At 42.0% G+C, this 12,289-nt stretch overlaps 1 protein-coding gene across 3 annotated transcripts in view; it reads right to left on the bottom strand.

The window, feature by feature from the left end:
• Positions 1-12,289, bottom strand: part of LOC105284227 — a 197,570-nt gene that overhangs the window by 13,503 nt on the left and 171,778 nt on the right. For 2 of the 3 annotated variants that reach the window (XR_002193646.2, XM_020033250.2), the window contains exon 5: positions 11,138-11,466. Coding sequence is in view for 2 of the 3 variants with exons in the window: in XM_020033250.2 (XP_019888809.1) it covers positions 11,155-11,466 (312 nt within the window). In the remaining variant the exon portion in view is untranslated. Of the gene's footprint in view, positions 1-2,508; positions 11,467-12,289 lie in introns of those variants that run through there. The other variant, XM_011347578.2, reaches the window with a different exon arrangement.

Raw genomic sequence — 12,289 nt, 5'->3', positions numbered from 1 at the left:
CGCAAACGTATTTATTTCTACACCGGTGTGATACGCGATCGCGTGTATCCGTTACAATAGCATTATACCGAGATTAATATTTACCCGATAAAATTCGTTATTTTGGAAGAGAGCCGTCTACCGTTCGTGCCGATTCGCCGTATCGCGGATGTAGTGCGCTTATCTTGATGATAAGACCTAAGGACCATGCCGCGCGGCAAACCTGGCACGTATTCAATATTCTCGAGAACAAATAATCCCAGGTGTTTGCCAACATCTCGTTTAATCTCGCGTGACGCTATCAAATACACCCGACAAATCCCCGTACCGCGCCGCTAATTCGTTGGTAAATGATATGGTTGCGAAAAAGTGCAGTCACGCTCTGAAAATGCCTGCGAAACCCAGTTAACCATTATTCCATTATCGAACTTTATGAACAAAACGTGTGTCGAGCTCGTGGGAAAATGCACGGTGAAACAACCCTAATCGCATGAACGTATGGCATGCGATATTTCCGATGCTACAGTCGGTTAAATTAACGCTGACGTGCGGAATGAACCTTAATAGCGTCATGCATGATCGCGACATTGGGACGCAGCATATATGCACGAGTTATCTCTGGCCCGCGCTTTATTGAAATATAATCACGAAGAAATTTGATATTGGATCAACGCATTACACACAAATTCCACATCCGACAGTTCTCTGTTATTGCAATTTAACATAATTTCAATAGTTTGAAGAAGTTATCTTGTAATATTTTTCCATACGTTTACGTATATAAAATTTTGTACAAAGGTTTCTTTTCGTCAGAGTACTATGTGTAACTTTAGTTTCTCTTTGATGCAATATTTTTCTTATTTTATTCGATCTTTTACGAGTATTTTTACCACAGTTCTTTTCTCGGTCCAAGTAAGTTCAATGCACTGTTATGTTAATCTGGTTCACAGAATAATAATATAGAGATATTATCTCGAATGAAGCATGTTGCAGTCGCGTATGCGTTATTCAAAGAAACGGTTGTTCAATGCACCGCTCGATCATTAATCTCTCCGCTGTCGCAAACGCGAATGCGTTACGCGCCGTAATGCATGACGTAAAATCGACGCTCGATATATACAAAATCGTGTATCCATATCGTTGCGCCCAATTTCACTTGTTGTTACTCGGTCGTACTTGTTACGGCTCATTAGTCGTAACATTCATCTTTCTTACTTGCCTGTCAGACCCGTGCAATGTGCAGTCTACGAGCGTAATGCATTGTGATCGTAATTTATCTGCGATCAGTTATTTCTTGCCGCGACATTGAAACACAGTAAACCTCCCCACATTATGCATCCTGCGTGAAATTTATTCGCGGACGCGATTATTGTTATTACAAATAAATTATTATTATCGCGAACAAAGTACTGGCGCACTTTAGATGTCGAAAACTAAATTTATCAAAAGCGAGAGACATTCAATTTTCGCGCAAAGATAATAAATGTAATGCCATATTAAATCGTTAAAACAGATTTTTAATATCACGTAATTTATGTCATATCTATTACGTGTTTTTACGCGCCAAGTCTCTAACTGGTCCCAAGTCCCGAAATGTGCGCGAAACGTTTATCCGGTTATGCAAATCTTCAGGGTTTGCCCTTAAAATTCCAAGTTTCCGTATTGCGCGCGGGGGAGGCTTTTTTACTCGGTCTCTCGACGAGTTTAAGGTATAGACTCTTTCGTGCTTTTACCCAATTCGCAAGTTTGCCGCCGTTTGCGAATTCTGTGCCGTATCGTCGAAGTTTGCGATTCTCTGTTGTTCTTCCGTTTCCGCCGTTATTTCCGCGCCTTACGCCTTGCGAATGCGACACGATGACATCTAAAATTTATGCCGTCTTTGCCTTCGTGATAACTCTTCAAATATTACCATATCGTTTGCTATTACAACGCGATCAATGATGATAGATAAGAAAGAAAAAGAAAAATATGATCTTCAATCAGTCGAACAAGAGCTATCTTCAAATTTTATCTCTTATTTCATGACCATTAATCTCTTATTTGCAAATCAGCACACCCTATATTAGTTTTGTTACATATTTCATTTTTATTATTGTTTTATGTTTAGCGTATAGTTTTCATTCTACTTCTTTATTGATATCGAATATTGGTAAATCGATACTTACGGACTTCGAGATAGTGATTACACTCGTAGAAAGATAATAGCTGTACTTCATGTTTGATTGGTATCCCTTGACAGAATCCTTTGATAAATTATGCACAAGGAGAGAGCACCGCTCTTCTTAGTATTGACCGGTCGCAAATTGCAGCGACAATTTAAAACGACGTTACAATTTCAGGGATATCGAGTTTCGTGTTTCCGATTCCAGAGTTAAGCTTCCGGTGGCATTGCTTTTAATACCGTCACCGATAATACTTGTATCATGATTTCATGCTGTGAACAATAGAAATTTATCGCGCAGATCTATAATCGTTAATCAAGAAACAAAATTCACTTTCTATTTACGGTTTCAAAGTTTAGTTTCTGTCAAGCCATCTTTAGCAATAAATAATTATTAACGCTTCACGTTAAAGTAAAATTATCGTATTTGATTTTGCTACTTAGTGCTCGTTGTATGCAAAGAAATATGCAATAATTCCGAGATATTTCATACACACGCGCATATATTTATTGTATAAATTGCATCCGCATGTACCGGCATCATTTAGAATGCGAGCGCTGTTTTTCGTACGTAGGTTTACACGTGTGTACTCGCGAGCGTATATAGGTATTTGCGAGCGCAGAATTGCATGCAAATGCACATCCTTTCCAGGACGCCCCGCGGTGAGCGCAAAAATAATGTGCACACGCCCGAGAGCGTCTGCGCCAGTCCGCATTATGCCGAATCCGCTTCCGTTTTCTTTCCGTAATCTTCGTCGCGCGCGTTATGCTCCGGTCACGTTGGTTGTTTTTACGACTGCTCGAGACTGCGTTTCTGCGTTTCGTCTCAGTACCGTATTTCGGCTCTTCGCAAGAAACAATGGCAATAAGTGTATATTTGCATATGACATAGCGAAGATAATATGACGGTGTCCGTGACAATCCGTATGGTCTCGTACTATCGTATCATCGAGTTATATTATCTCCAAGACAAGTTTCTCCAAATTGGAAAACAAGAATAAAATTAATAGAATTAGGAACTGATATCTTTTTATTTATTAAATTAGAAACTTAATTAAATTAAAAAATATAAGAGACAGAATTGCTTCCTGAGGTGGCACATGATCTTGGATGAGGGACGAAGAAACGAGAGATCGGTGCGTTTGTGATTCGAAGTCGTGTTTAATTCGCCCAATTTATTTAATATGCTATATCGTAGTGATGTTCCTAAGAGAATAAGGAATTATAAATCAATCGGTAAATCACAGCTATTTCGACGTGACATAAATCTAAGTAAAATCTATGTAACGGGACGAGCGAATGACGTAATTTATCGGAGAGAAACGTAGAGATATAAAGCTTACGAAGACACAGACATCAACGAATAGTACGTATTATCACAGTAAAACACAATAGAGTAAGTAGATACGTACTCAGATGCGCCGAGGAAAAGCTGGAAAAAGAGAGAGATAAGAGGAAAGCATTGTTCCTTCTGATAATTATAATATCGATAAAACGTACGCTGTCGTAATAAGTTCGTCGTTCGATTCGCCGATTTAGCAAAAACGTATAGTCTAACCTATAAAATATATCTAATAATATATATATATATATATATATATATATATATATATATATAATGTACGCGTGAAACACTCCGACAACTTACAGTGGCAATTATTGCAATATATAATTATATGTATATATATATATATATCTATATTTTTATATTTATATATATAATCTTTGAATCTTTTCTTCTCATCAATATATATTTATCTTACAATTAATGTTACTTACATAAACGTACATAAACGCGTTCCTGTGCATATTACACTTTAAACACCTAACCGCGCTTCCCAGGCACGCCGGCACGCGCGTGCACATTGCGCGCATACTGCCCACGCGTTTACACGCGGTCAAATTCTCTCTCTCTTCCCGGGGGTCCTTACATTATGTATATACTTACATTGCACGAAGAATACCGTTCTCACCTCCCACGCTCGCACCATGGTGTATGGTCAATTATGCTAATCGCCGACTGCCCTTAATCGTGATAATTAATTGAGTACTCCCCGCTTCGCGCGCGCGAGATCACCTCTCTTGTGTGCGCACGTATGCACAGGATGCCTCATCGCTGCTTTTTCTCAATGAAGAGTTTCACATTTCTCGTGAATTTCAACTTGATCTTTCTTTTTTTCTTTGTAATCTGCAGTGGAGACAATTTGCGCGATATCTTTTCAATTTTTGTTTTTAAATATCTTGTAACAATATCTTGATAAATAAAAATTTAGCTATGACTAATATCAAAAAATATGTTCAATATAAGATTAACTCCTGATTAAAATTTCCATGAAATTCATCTTTTGATGGAGAGAAGAAATTTTTGGATTTAGTAAAAACTTTGTTATGAATATAAGAAATATCGTGGAGTACCTTGCATGAGTACGTACGTGCGCCACAAATTTCTTATATAATATTACTTTAATCTTTCATGGTGATCACGTTTACAACTATAGTGTTCCTAGCAAAATTTTTACTCTCGGGTTGCCATAAACCGTAATAGTGCATCCGTGAGCTCGAAAATACGAAATGCGACGACCGGAGGGTGGATTCCCGTCGCGTTGGATTTTACCGTCCTATTACGCTAGATTTCGGACAAATTTTACAGATGGTCGTATTTTATTCATAGATTCGGCAATTTTACGTGGCGGATTGGGACCAGATCTGAACTTACCCGAACGGGGAACAAGTTAGCACAAATTAATATAATTCTGACCATCCGGAAGAAAGTAGAGAGAGAGGTAGACACGTTAATTTCATTTTATTGGCAAAGTCGCCTCACCGCTGCTTCGGAAAGCTGACAATTCTTAATGCAATCGGGGATAATTGGGGATCCCGCGCGAATTTTCAGGAAAGTTTAATCCAACTCGATCGTAACCCCACGGTCCTTTCCTCTTCAGGTGCTCGCGGACCTTCGCGATCCACGATTACATCGAACGAATACCTTTTAAATACGCTACACGTACTAATGAGATTTGATCGTGGCTCGCGAGGGCGCTCTCCTATAATTACAGGGGGATTAACAGTTGAATTAATTAAATTAATACTTTATCGATTTACATGTTAAACGCGTATCGCTAGAGGGGCTCTTTATTTCCTATCTAACGCTCTCGTAGACCGGCAGCGTATGTACGTTTCATGTGTGACTACGTGTGTCTGGTTTCTCTGTGTGAGTGTGCTGCGTGTAATCCGCGGGGTGCGCCTGGAGGAAGGTTCGATCCATGGTGATAATCAATAACTCGACCCGATCAATGACCGCGTCGAAACTTTTGTGCGATTTAGAGGCGCGGGTACAGCCACTATTGCAGCGATGGTGCAAAAATGTACCGGCCGTATATTCCCTGGACTTTTTAACGCTGTCGTACTTTGTAGCGCGATGCGGGATTCGCGTGCACATTCGACGAACGAAAGAAATCGAACGTGCGAAACGGAGTGCGCATTTCGACTACGCAAGCTTTTCGCGGGCTTTCGGTGCTCGCCAGTCTATAAAATCGTGGTATCGATCGTGCCCGCACAAAGAGATTCCGCTTTGCTCTTCGATCCACGATTTTATCGGATTCGCCGGCTCGGATAGAGCCTGGCGAACAGAGGAAATGTTTACGACTGTGTTAACCCAAGCGACGTGCACAGGCATATGCAGGCAGATCCGTTCCGAGCTAAACAATAGCTCTGCATTAAACAGAAATTCTCTTTTCTTTTTTGTTAAAAGAAAACGATTTTTAAATATAGATCATTCTTTGAGGAAACCGGTATCTCGTGTTTCTTCTGTTAAATGTTAACGCGATGAGTTTTGATCGGAACACCGACTCGCTAAAAAAAAGTTACTCAAAATTTCTTACAAAATTCTCTTCTAGTATACGTCTGAATATGCATAATTATCATGGCAGTGTTTCCTTGAATGGCAGAGGTTTTATTCTCAAGATTTGTCTGGAATCAAGGCAGACTGTAGCTGCATACGTCTTTTTTATGCTTACGTCGGTAAGAGATACATCGAGAATCACGGCAAATCGGAGAACGTTAGAATATTTTGAGAAGAGGCAGGCAGTTTTCGAGATAACATTCGAGGTATGAATTTTGCATGAGTTCATATCTAATTGACGACAAACAGGGGAAATGGAAGCGGATCCGTAAATTTCCTAGGAAATACCGTTTCGAGCTTTGCTCCATCCGTAAAAGTCGGATTCAGTAACGCACGGAGAGAGGTAAGAAAGTTTTCTCGAGGAATCCGGTGAAGGATTCCACGACGAGACGCAAATTTGCGGGATCCGACCGGGATCTCGAGGACATTCTCCAGCTGAAGTCTCGCGCGTCCCCGAATTCTGGTGCTCGACAGACTGTAAAATTGAAATATCGGCCTGCACTATCAAAATACCTTTGTAGATAAATCTTTCAGTTTCTCATTCTCCTCATATTATAAAGCTTGCTTTCCAGGCAGTTTTCGAACAATTCTCTTCTGGATTAAATACTTATTTCTTTCAAGTAGAATTATTAATTATCGTCACATTTATTTATAGTACGTTATACAAATTTTCTCTCCCTTTCATACAATGTCTTTTGAAATCACATATTCTTTCTTCATATATGCATATAAATATATCTGATCATTTCCATATGTCAGTAATGAATTTGATCAAGAATTTCCAATGTTTCGCATCACAACGCAAATATATAGAAATTCCTACACGCGGAAATTTTGAAGGAAGTAGTTTTCCGTTCTCGAAACAGAAACCGTTTGCTGCGTCTAAGTTTCCGCTAGGAATCCATTTAAGTCTTTCTGGAGAACGCGGAGGATCTAGCCGGCACACCAAAGAGGATCCTCGAGTCTGCCTCTGGCTTTCGCGATTCGACGGGCCGTAAAATTGGGATATCGATCGGATCGAGGCCGCGGCGAAGAAAATTCCTACCATTGTCGATTTAGACGTTCACTTGGGACCAGCTGCGTTTCGCGACACCAATAACGTTAAGCAAATACAGGAACTTTCGATGAAGGGAGGGTGTAACTTACGATCGGCTGCGATCGATTGGTATTGTTTAAGCGTTACAATCACGTAATTCCGCTGACGCGGCTCGGATGTAATCTCGGAATTATCATACTCGACGTTATTTGCGAATTATTCGCTAAGTAGATATTAAAACATGTATTCAATACCACCGCTTGGACAGGGACAGTGTATTAACAGGGCTCGCAGAAAAGAAAATAATATCTCAATTAAATTATTTAATTAGGGAAATGAGTCTGGCAATAATAATACAAGAAATGGCAAATATAAATTCGAACGCACGCAAGTTACTCAATTGGATTAACCTTGCCAATACCGAATTAGCGACGAATTTTGCGTTGATATGTTGCAAATAATAATAGTTTTAACAAACGCGAGCGTGTTGGAATTTCATATAACGAGTTCGTAATTATTAAACGATGATTCAATCTAAGTTGATCCAAGCAGTTGCAAAGCGAGATTATGCGAATTGCTTTTATTGCAAACCCGGGGCGTTCTGACGAATGGTTTATCGTTAACGAAGCGTCGTTGCAAGTGCAATAAATCCGTACTTCGCGAAAGAGAATAAGCTGTCCCGCCTCTGCAAACTTCAGTCCCGCCCGTATTTTATAGAGCCATAAAACTGAAATGTTTATTGATTGCGGAAACATGTAAGGGAACATCTTCGGTGAATGGGCGTATGCATATGCACATAACAGCAAAGACGCGAGTCTACGAAGTCCCGAACGTTTCTCGCTCGAAATATTCGGCAAGAGCATCACCTAACGTCTCTTCGCGTTCAATTTTCGAGATACGTAAATGGATTATACACATAAAAGAAGTGCAGGATCCCCGTATCTCCGTAGAGATCCTTAATAGTACTGGACTGCACGCAAGAAACAGCGGTTTATCATCATTTTCCGACGAACCTCTCGTCGCGCGCATAAATGTGTCGGATCGGAAGAGCGATAGGCGAGAAAAATGTTCTCGGCACTTCCGTTGCACCCTCTTCCCCACTGTTGGCACCCACGAATATGCGCGCCAAAAATGTTCTCGGTTCCGCGGGAATGTAACACGCGCGTAACACAGGCACGAAAGTTCGCCCGCGAATATCCTCCGCACCGGAAATGACGTTTACGCGCGCTGCAGCACGAATCTCTCTCTCTCCGCGCGTGAACTCGTAAATTATTACGGCCGATAAATAACGCGCTCGGCTCGATGAGCGATAGCGATCAAAAGGAAACCGTCTCGTGATATATGCGTATCCTGCGCACCCTGTGGGGGTTGGTTCCTCCTTCCATCTCTTAATCCAGACGTATATGCGCGCGTGCATGTGTGAGTGTAGGTGTGCGTAATGTGTCAGTGTGTTAAGCACGTATTAAAGTGTGTCGGTGTGATGTGATATGTGCGGCGAGGCCAGTCGCGCTCATTCTCACGTTTTCACTCGCGCTTGAAGCAAACGCTCTCTTGCTTCCGCATTTATTCCCATTAGTCACTCGCCTTCTTTCGAAAGCCGGCCATCTTACAGTAATTTACGACTTTGCATTTTCTTTTTTGCATCGAGCAGGAACCAGCTGCGAACGGAATGACTTGAATAAATTTGGATCAAGATAAAAGTGCGTAGTGTGTGTGTGTGTGCGTGCGTGTAAAGTGCGCGCTTTATTGTTAAAGCTTGCGCAAAATTTTAGATAACGCGGAGCACATATTGCAGCGCGATTTTGTAAATTTGTACGATTACATTGCACAAACGTCGCTGAGGAAATAATTATTCCATGATAGATTGTTATCACACAAAGATGGAAAATCAAATGCAAAGATGGCCGCTTTAAAGGAGCGACGAGTCGCGCCTTAGATACTATAATATCACACCTACTTTCATTCTTGAAGTCAAACTTTGCGTTTCCGCTTCGGTCACACACAACGTTTCTCCCTGCACGTCCTGCAGCTCTTTTTCTCTTTGCTTCTGCACGATCGCGCGAACTTTGTTTCACTTTCTCCGTCTCGCACTTGCTCTCTCACTCGCATTCTCTTACTTTCCTGTCACGCTTGCTCGTCTTTTATAGCGTCTTCTCCGAGGAGCAGTCGAATGGACCGCCCCTCGCGAAATCCTCTCTCGCTCAGGATTTTCCCCTTTTCTTCGCGCTCGCGCGACCAAACGCCTTTTGTCGTCAGCGACGAAACACGTGAAACTGCAACAGCCGGGCTACACCCGCCGAAGTGAAAATCCGTCGGATTCGTCGGACGATCGTGCCGCGTCCAAAAATTCGCCAAATATCCGGCACAATTGTAAATTCACGAAAAATTCCATGTTGCTTCATGATCGCATGCAAATATATTCCGCGTAACATTATTGTTACGCAATATTATTGTTGCGCCAAAACAATAGTTGCATTCTTGAATAGAACAATGCATCATACTGCGTGAGCCAAATCGACTTTTAAAAATGTTCAAACAAAATTCCATTGCTTTGTTAATTAGACTTTTGCTAAATGAACCCCGCGCGCCGGCGTTTATACATTAATTTTGAATTGAACGATATTTTATACACGTTATATTTTCATTACGGTGAAGTAAATATCGTGCGAGACAATCGCTTGAATTTCCGATGCTATTATTGAGCCATTATTCACATCGTGCCAACAGCGTATAAATTGTTTTTGTCGGTATTATCGTGAGTTAAATTTTTACGCGATTCTACAGCAGAGCTTCTCTCTTTCAATGAAAATTATTATTCGTATGTGTAACTGCCGGCACGCACACATACGATTTTGCAATGTGAAATATTCGATTTATTAATCTCATTTTATCAGTGCCGGACACGGCAAGTCCGCTTATCGATTTGTAGATAATTCGCAGGCGCGTTTCGCAACGGCGCGGCGACTTATATGCGTTTCGGTAGTTAATCTCACGCGTGTCGTAAAACGGAATTTGCACGCGCTGTACCGGAATTTATATCTCTACGATACGCCATGTACGCCGTATGAGGTACGGTGGTAGTTCTATCTGAGTCCCATGACGGTAATTGTGAGACCATAAACTGGAACGAGCTTTATTACGAACAGACACAATCAAACGCGAATTAAACGCGACTTTTCCAAATTTCCATTAGACGACATGCGGATGTTCAAGAATCTCAAAAATGTTTTTTTCGAGATTCAGGAAACTATGACGTCCAATATTACGTATCTCGCGAATTTGAATTGTCGAGATACCGCTGATTGTTATTCGACAACTTTGCGCTATCTGGCTAGTGGCATTCGCAGTAAAATTTTCAAACTTGAATGAGAAGTTAATGACGACTGTGCGAGCCGCAATCAAAGGGAACTTTAAAGAGTTCCGCGGACCCCGAAACTCGTTAAAAAGGATTGGGAGTTAAATATGATAAGGAGAAATCGAAGAGAGAGAGGGGCCGTCGCGAAGATTACGGGAAAACTTCGACTAAGTATCCACCGAACGGGGAATACCGATCTATAAAGTCGTTTAAAATATGCGGAGGGGTGCTCGTCCAACTAGCTCCTGTCTATAAAATTACCGGCGCGCTACTTCGAACAATCTCTTGCAAAGCATCTCCTTACACAAATCAATAATTCAAGTATAAAGTCATTAATATACAATAACAGTACGACGATAATGTTCACTAAAGCAACTCTTAAAAATCACGGAATAATTAATACACACAAAAAATTGCAACGAACGAGAAAAACATCTTCCTTCGTCGTCGTTACAAACGTCTGCATCTCGACAAGATTTCATCTTTTGCGCGTGTCTCCCTTGATCCTTCCTCACGAATGACGCGGATCGCCGCTGGACGCGAGAGCGCGGTCGGACCGAGAGCGAACCGATCGCCGATGGATCGTCGCTTAATCGCTAAGCCTAATTTTATATATAAGGATCGGACAACTGACATTGAACCCGCGGCGCGTTCCACAAGCGCGTGTTGCAACGTAATTCCCGTGCGACGAGGAGGCCGACTCACGCTAGGAGGCCGGTAGGTCACGTCGTGAGCAGGATGAGCGCGAGAATCGCCGTGAGCAACGGTGCGAGGAGGCCTGAGCGGATGCTGCGTGCAGCCGCGTGCATGTGATCGCCGGCGCTGAGCCTTTGGTTGTTCACGTACGCCATCAGCACCCTACGCTCCTCGTTGTAGCTCCGCGAGCCCACCTGCGCGATGCATTTGATGTTGACCAGGCCGCCGCCCACAAAATGCCGCGGCTCGACCTCCAATCGCAATCCTAGACTGTTCGGGATGCCCCCGGTACTCATGGGCGCCAGCGGAGGATACTGGACAGTGTACTCGTGTGGCACCTGCAATCGAATAAAAACGATTTCAAGAAAATGGATTAGAAGCTGACGATGTAAGGTTTCGGATGTTCTTGCTACGATAAATTGTAATCTGTGATGAAAGATAATTGCGAGATCTTGTGGTCTCCTTTAATTCGGAAAATGATGATTAAGCGCTTGTTCCGAAGCGCCTGGATGTCGCGATGGAAAGAATTCTCGTGCTCGTGTACCGAGTCTGGTCACGTATCCACGAAAGTATTGTATAATTCCGCGAGATGAATCGTTGGAACGTTATTTCGATAGCTTTTGCGGTAAGAGTATGATTTGTCAATTTAACTATTTGGTAAGAAAAATGATCATGTACTGTTAGGAGCTCCAGTTCTTTATTCTTTGCATGTTTCTAGAACACAGGATATTTTGCATATGAGGATAATTGAGTTGCCAGGAAATTCTCGATACGTGAATATATTCAAACAATTAGAAATTCGCACGATCCGCTTTAATCACCCTCTTTTATGTGATTACATGATCGACCTCGCGAACTGCTAACTCGGATATTATCCGCTTCTCATGTACATTAGGAGGTCGTACTATGTGAATGTTAAATATGCACGTGCAATGGTAATAAGAGGAAAATTCCGTTGCAACTCGACACACCGTGAATCGTTTGTTACGTGCCGAGGTACAGCAAAAGAAAAGCCGCAGCCCGTAGCCGGTGCTGCCGCGGATGAAAAACGAGCTCGCTGAAATTTTTGTCTCGCGCGCCGTTAAAGGCGAGCCTCGGGCCGCGCTCGAAACGGCCCGAGAAAAATCGGACTACGTCAGTTTTAATTTCTGGCGGTGGATA

The sequence above is a fragment of the Ooceraea biroi genome, chromosome 12 (assembly GCF_003672135.1).
Source record: "Ooceraea biroi isolate clonal line C1 chromosome 12, Obir_v5.4, whole genome shotgun sequence".
Classification (NCBI taxonomy): domain Eukaryota; kingdom Metazoa; phylum Arthropoda; class Insecta; order Hymenoptera; family Formicidae; genus Ooceraea; species Ooceraea biroi.
Note: the sequence above shows the minus strand (reverse complement) of the source record. Positions and strands in the feature narration are given on the sequence as shown.